Here is a 7,966-nt window from a genome sequence, read left to right as displayed (position 1 = left end):
CATGGATGTTCTTTGTGAGTGTCCCTTCATCAGTTTCATCATACCATCACATATCCTCATCTTCGCAATTAGCCAAAAGTGGCAGAAATGCGAATTAAAATAAAGCAAATCAATCATTCAACCATAGTGAATATTTTGATTTGAACACCAACACGCCCCGGCCGCCTTTGCCTCCAGGCTTGCGCCAATGAACATCATATCGTACAAACAGGAAGGGAATTACAACAATTTGTATACATTCTAGCATTTATATTAGCCTGATACTGACACACACTCAGTAGAAACGCAGCAAACAGTGCCTCCTCTACTACGCCGATAGTCGATCTTCTTTTGAGTGACGTTCTGTTTGGAATGTTAGGTATTTTGTAATAAGTTGTTTTCTTTGTGCGGGCCTTAGGTTATACGCTTCATTTTATGTAAACATGTATTATCGCTTTGGCCACAATATAACCATTTCTTCTCACCTTCTTTATTGTTTATCTCTACAAAATTTTCCTTAACCTTGAAACAAGTACAATATGATACCCTTTATATTTTCATAAAGTTACAGTTTATATTTATATAGTTATTATACTTCACCTTTACATTACCTACCCCCTTCCAAGTACATATATTTTTCCATTCGGTATCTGCTCTTATAATTTCTTTCTTGTCTCCATACATATTATGCTTAAGACTAAATATTGCCTCATTATCGAACATTTTCCTCTATTTTTCATTAGAATAGTAAAATTATAAATTCTAAATTGACAGTTATAAGAGGTTTTAAAAACAAAGTAAAGACAAGTAATACACATACAAATAACATGTTTTTTTGTTTTTTTTCATATTATAGGTCTGGATCTTTTGATCTAACTTCTCTTTCTATATAACTGTCTGTTATTGCTGTTCGTCACCATTCTCTTGCGTTCCACAAATACCTCCCCACTTGTTACACTGTTTCGCTTTTGTTTCCTCATCTATCTTCCGCAGTTTACATTATTTTCCTCTCCATTATGTGCTTAACCATAGTGTAAGTCGTAAAATTTATATGTAGGAGCTGTTCTTGGAAAGCCAATTTTTCAGAGATTCTGTTTTCTTTTGACAAAGTGAAATGAATTACATTGAGTAGACACGTCAGTATGCCGGCTCGTTGGGCGACTTTCCATCTCGCCAACGAAATTCCTGAGTTCGAGTCCCGGTGTGAGCATGGGCGTAATTTGTGAGTGCCCCTTTATCAACTTTACATAATCATCACTCATTCTCGTCGTCGCGATTAGCGAAAAGTGACGGAAAAGTTATGTAAAATAACAATAATACAAGATACGTCAGTGCAGCAATTGTTTTAGACACTAAGTGGAATTTACTTCGCAACACAAAACTCAAACAAAGGAACTACAGTAGTTGTTTAGGTTAAAATGGCTTATCGCAAGCAATGAAATTGTTGACCAATTGCTTGCGATAGAAGGCAGAAAGCTTCCAATCTCATGCGACTAGTTCCTTCAAGTTGCCTTCTGCCACATTCTGTCAGTTGCTGCCGAATACGGCACCGTAATGTCGCGTCCCTCGAGAAGCAAGATTCAACTTGCCTTATCTGCCGAATGCTTTGTCGGTTAGTTGAAACATTCTTCCCACGCGCGTCATCATTCCAAAAATCTACATCATCAAAATAGAGATGGTATCGAAACGAGACTTGACACAGTTTCTTCTAGTCTCTTGGATGGATCCCGCTTATTGTAAAGTTTGAAATGCCTGTCGTTCTGGTCTCCAGTTTTAAAGGAAATTCTCGGTCTCATGAAATAATACACAAAAATTTAAAACATATAAAGAAATAAACTAAAATACGTTCTTGAAATTATGCAACACAATGTTTAGGTGGCTGTAAGGGTACATTTAGAGCCAAAATTACCACAAATTGTGCATTTTACGGGGTGTTGGAGGTGTGTGAGTACATATATTCTCAAGGAATGTGAATGTACTATCGCAGTTATTTTATATTTTTTCAATTCGAATATCGTGTGCCGATTTCCGTGGAGGAGAAGTTAGCACAGCGCGTCACGACGCCAGCGTTCCTGGGTTCGAATTCCGGCATGGGTGTTCTTTGTGAGTGTTTCTCACATACCATTACTCATCTTCATCTTCGCGATTAGCCAAAAGTGGCAGAAAAGCGAAGTAAAATAAGTCAAAATAGAATGTGTTGCAGTGGGGGGATTCCAAGTAAGTATTCTAGAAACATCTGGATATTTCTAATAATTAAGACATACGTACATGCAGTTTCCCCACTCAAAAGTAAAAATATAGCAGCAGGAGGGGGAATTCGCCCTCATACTGCCTTCAAATTCGTGTGCGAATATTGTCCACCCACGATCAGAAATATTACTGAACAAAGAAATTTAGTGCATTTTTTTTAATGTGACATTTTCAGCATAATAAATACAAAGTTAATCAGCGATAATTAACAGCCCCTTCCGATGGCATAGTGCTATAACTCGCCACATATACCGGGCCTCTCCGATTACATAGTGGTAAAGTTGTCGCCTTGTAAGCAAGGAGTCCCAGGTTGGATACCCGGTGGAGGCACATAGTGGTTAGGGTCCCACTTTAAGCTTTAGGTTCAGTCCTGATTAGCCTATCTGTACATAAAGTGGACTTAAAAACTGAACTTGTCACACATGTAAGATTTAGGAGTCAGTTGTGTGATGTAATCGCACGTTTTAGTTTTTTTTTTCTATATATAAAAAACGATTATTTTGTTAAAGCTAATTTGTAAAATCTCAAAGTGTAGTTATAATGAGTTTGTGACGCTGAAATGTCTCCCTTGATAGTGACACGTTAGTCATCGCGCAGGCCTAAGTTCGAATCCTAGGGACAGATTTTTTCCAGTCGTAGAACTTGGGCTGTTTTCTTTATTAGCAAGAATTTTATTTTGATACACTTTATTTTTTCTTTATGGCGTCATACAACACATTCATTACTTTGTAACTGATCGATGTGTTCCTTCAACGAGACGATCGGCTGAACCATCGCTCTCGCAAACATAAATTGCTACGTTTCCATCGTATTCCCCTTGTGTACTGCTTTCTGCTAACTGTAAGTTGTACAGCCGATTTCTAACAAAGTAGACTCGTTCGCCAGCACCTCTCGCAACTGCGCGAAGCGATGGCTAAACTGGTTTCGTAGTGTTGCAAACTACAGTGTCAGAATAATACCTGCTGTTCATGTAAACAATGTATGTTGTTTACATGAAATATCGGCAATAAATTGACCCTATCGTTTAACGCACGTGATTGGTGCTTGCTTTAGTTGGTTGATTTAGTTTATTTCACCTCGGTTTTCTGCCACTTTTGGCTGAGACGATGAGAGTTTTGTACTGGCTGTGAGTCCACACGTCAGAGCCTCGTTAGTCTGTAAAATTATTTGTTTCTTGCGTGGTCGAGAAGTGAGTTACATGGAGAGTAATTTTTGAGCCAGAGTTTTAAGTCCAATTTGTAGGTCCCAGTCCTAATCACGACTGGACCTACAGTTAAAGTTGGATCGGAATCACTATGTGCCTCCATCTAGTATCGAACCCGAAACCTGTTGGTTACAAGGCGACGTGTGTTTCTCAAATACGCTCCTCCATGTTTACGTTTCAAAACATTTTCCCCATTTGCTTCCAGGGGTATCGCTCGTAGTAACATCGTCGCCTTGTAATCAACAGGTTTCGGGTTCGATACTATAATGGAGTCCCGGGTTCGATATCCGGTGGAGGCGAGGCGCACAGTGGTTCGGATTCCACGTTAAACTATACGTTCAGTCCCGGTTAGCCTATCTGTGTCAGAAATTTGAAAATTATCAGTTCTTCTATAAGAACGAAATTTGGGATCACAGTGAGGAAATGATTGATTATATGGGTTTTAAAAGCTTAGATCTGTGTGAAAATACCAAAATTCTCGATAAGTTTTATCTGGTTTGGAAACTGGAAAATGTGAAAGGGAAAATGGGAAAATTAGCATTGAACGCGTACTTCCATAATAATTAAATTATTCTATTTTGTGGATTATCATTTTTCTTCTTAGTCTATAACGTCAACCACCAGGCCATTAAAGTCACCCGGAACTATTTTGAAAAATGGAAAAAAAGAAGTTTAACAGTCCATTCTTGACGATAGTTGCATGCATCACATGCAGTAGTTGGTTTATTAAAAACATTTTACGTTCTTTAAATAATTCCTGCATCTTTTCGTAACTTTAGTGTCAGGCATTTTTGTGTAAAATTGTCTGTGTTCTCTTTTAAACGCTACAGATTCTTTAATATATTTCAGTTCGTTGATTTTCCTACGAAAGTTGCGGATATTAGCAACGTTCTGGAAAATAAGTCAATTTAATGCGTGCAGAGAAAAGTAAATAAACTAATTGCGTGATAATATGAAACAAATTATGGATGGTTGTGCATAAATAATTTGGTTTAGTAACAGTTTCAAAAATTGTGTCTGTTTATTTTGAGTTCACTTCATGCTCGGATAGGATAATCGTGAGTGGATCTACGGTTTAGGATGGGGATCTTTGTCTTCACTGAGGATCTAACCCGGGACCCCTTGATAACAAGGAGACAGCGTTTCCACTACACCATCGGGGAAGCCCTTATGACAGTGGTGGTGCTGTTTAACACCATTCTGATAAAGGACATAACGTTTCCTTCTATTTTGCACAAAGAAGACTGGAAAAATTACAAAATCATAGATTTCATCACTTTGTATATCAGAGTATCGTTCCACAATGCTACCCAAAGGTAGTGGAAAATATAGCCAGTTGGACACACTTCTTATTTACGAGAAATCGCAGGACGCTCTTGCCTCTGATTGGCTGAGTGGTAGTCGAGCCATCCACCAAGCTATGACGTCAGAAGTGGAAGCGAACAAAGACCATAGAAGTTGTTTTGCTCCGTCAGATCGAAGTAGAACAGAGAGTGAGTACGAGGGTGACTGTTGCGTGGCAGCAAGCCACCTTTTACCATCCATCATCACCAAGCCGTCCAGGACAGTGTGGGCTCGTACCAAAGAACAGTCATTGTATAAGTGTGCGTGTACGTGCGGTAGTGAAATACATCTAGTGTGCCACAGATTCTAGTCTATGCATTGATTCTAACGTGTGCCACCAGTTGGAGTGCGTGATCGTACAAGCAGAATAGCAGCCATTTTGGATTCACTGCCATTAGCATGTGATAAAAGTAAGTGGATCTACGTGATATACGCAAATTGTGATCTAAAATTTGGAATTACTAGTTCCTGAGTAACAGAGTGCTGGTGCCGTCACAGTAGTTTACGTACCTTAGTACATAAATATTCTTCAAAGTGTCCCCATTCATCACCAAAGTGTTGTGGCAAGTTCATCATGCGTCTAGAAATTCATTCTGCCGCAAATTTTTTGGTGCAGTTGTTGCGGTTGCATCCCAACAGCCTTAATGAAGAACAGATGGACAATTTCAAAGAATCTCTGACTGACTTGCTTCGTCGCCGATACAGGGATCACTGGTTTCCAGACCTGCCGACAAGAGGTTCGGGTTATCGCTGTATCCGTATAAATGGGAAAATGGATCCAGTCATTACTCAAGCCGGGGAAGCCTGTGGACTTGCTGGTTCTTATATGCATAGCTTATTCCCGTCCGAACTCACCATGTGGATAGATCCGAGAGAAGTGTCATACCGTATAGGAGAGAATGGGTCCATCTGCGTTTTGTACGAGGAGAAGATAGACGAGTACTCGCCACGGGATAGAGCAATGGCCAACAAGGAAAACAGTTGCAAAGAATCTCTTCGGAATGCAGAGATCTTCCTTGACCCCAGGGGTGCTGTTGTGTTCGAGCAAATGCCCCCCTATGTGTCAAGTTGAGGTGGTTAGTCAACCTCCACAACCCCCACCGCCCTGCCAAATTTGAAGCCCCTGTGATCTCACCATATCGTACATCCCCCCCAAATTCTTGTCACACTCCGGCCAAGTCAGTACAATAAGGGACCAAAAGGATTTTTAAGAAATTAAGGCCAGACCCCTCCAAAATGGCCAGTTGTGTTTGTGGATGACAGTTTGAACGTGGACTGTGTGTTCTAAGAGTTTCTCCTAACCCTGAAAGAATGAGTTAGTGATTGCAAGTGTAGCAAGCATATTGCTCTGATTGTAGTGGGGTGTGATAGTAAGACTTTTATATTGTTTTTGTGTATTTGTTCTGTGATGTTATGCTAAACAGGGCTGATTGTTTGACAGGGTAAGCGAGTTGTACTTACAAGATCCAACATGACTGCCATAGTTTCTGCGGATGAAAAGAATATTCTGTTATATAAAAAAGTGTTTTAAGATGATTAGTTCAAGACAAGCTTTCACAATTATGGTACAAAGCTGAATGCAGCAGTCTGTGATTACTTTGGTTCCAGTATTTTTTTATTGGGTCTAGCTCACGTTACACTGAGTCATTAAAATTTACATTTTGTGATTGATATTTCTGAGATGATATATAGTGCCCTTAAGGTAAGGAGAAGCTTGCCGTTACTTCAGGAAAATTTTTAAGTATAAATAACTGAAAACTAAAAAAATATTGTACATAGTGTGGAGGCATTTGAAAGAAAGTTAACATGTGAAATATATCCAAGATTGGCTGCTTAAAATTCAGTATTCTGAATCCATTCATTTTGGTGCATGCTGTTACTTGTATGATAATATAAATAGATTTGTATATCTTTTTTTCTTGTATGTATCATTTGTTAGTTTGCCATGTGATAGGCCTACACACTTTGCTGTTGGCAAAATCGAAACTTGCGGGTGTAAACAGAGATAGGACTGTTTTTATGTGAACCAAGCAGTTTTAACATTGAAACCTGTTTACATGCATCTGGCATGTAGAACTTCTTGTTCAGCTTCTAGGACAACAATATAACGACCAATTATTAAAGTCACATGCATTTGGAGATATAAAATTTCGAGTACAATGTACAAATTAAGGTGCAAGCAGTTTTAACAATAGCCAGTTCACATACCTTGTATTTATGTATATTTTGTTCATTTAATTTCTGAGAGATCGAAGGCAGTTAAGTCAAATCCTGTTCGCATGCATTTAAGGATTTAGTTTTTGATTAAGCTTTAAACAATTTTGCCAAGTCCATTTCATGTTCCTTTGAGGATGTAAAATTTCATTAAGTCATTTAGAGAATGGTAATGGAATTTTTGTATAAAATGCAGTTCACGTGTACATTTTTCTGTTAAGGTTTTTTCTCCTCATAGTTCGATTTTTTAGTCTCTCGAAATGAAGTATGCAAAGTTTTTTTGAAGAGTTTAGAATGAAAGTCAACCCTATTCTCATTCATTTAGATTCAAAATTTTTGATTAAGTTGTAACAGTCATTCATTTTGGTATGTCTATCATTGAGCCATAAAAAGAAATGCACTAGTGAAGTTATAATACAAAATGCAGTGTACATACATTTGAGAATGTCGTTTTTTTAAAACTTTGATTTCTCACAATTTGAATGAGAAATCTTAATTTGGCAAAAATCGAGTAGGCCTTAATACCATTTTGACTATAATTGCATTGAACTTTGTATTGGCGATAGGTGTACAACTTGGTGTATACAATGTGCATCACATATAGTTACATTGTGCCAATGAAATTAAAAAAAAAAAAATTCGAGTTTATTTGTGTCTGTGGTAATTGCTTGGGGGGGGGGTCGTTTTTTAAGCTGATAGTGATATTATTTTATGGTATTAAGGCCCACTTACAAGTCAAGTACATTGGTGCATGAAATTAGTTTTTGTTAACACATTTATTTAATGCATCATGCGAAATAAGTTATAAAAAGACGCAATACCAGTATTTAAAAAGATGCTTCAAGGCTTGGTGATATAAATTATAAGGAATATTCTATTTATCATATTTGTTCACTTTCATAATTTCTATAGTGGCATTCTAACCATGCGTTTGCATTATGTACTCTTCAGAAATGTTTTTTCTTCCTTCAAAAA

At 37.9% G+C, this 7,966-nt stretch overlaps 1 protein-coding gene across 1 annotated transcript; it reads left to right on the top strand.

Moving 5' to 3' along the window:
• Positions 1 to 5,351: 5,351 nt before the first annotated feature.
• On the top strand, positions 5,352 to 5,849 carry LOC145983711 (protein BTG2-like). The gene has a single exon (XM_083116764.1). The coding sequence runs from the start codon at positions 5,352 to 5,354 to the stop codon at positions 5,847 to 5,849; it is 498 nt and encodes a 165-aa protein (XP_082972890.1).
• The last annotated feature ends 2,117 nt before the right edge of the window (positions 5,850 to 7,966 follow it).

This window comes from Lepisma saccharinum, chromosome 2 (assembly GCF_977018435.1).
Source record: "Lepisma saccharinum chromosome 2, izLepSacc3.1, whole genome shotgun sequence".
Taxonomy (NCBI): Eukaryota; Metazoa; Arthropoda; class Insecta; order Zygentoma; family Lepismatidae; genus Lepisma; species Lepisma saccharinum.
The sequence above is the reverse complement of the archived record's forward strand: the minus strand, read 5'-3'. Positions and strand labels throughout refer to the sequence as shown.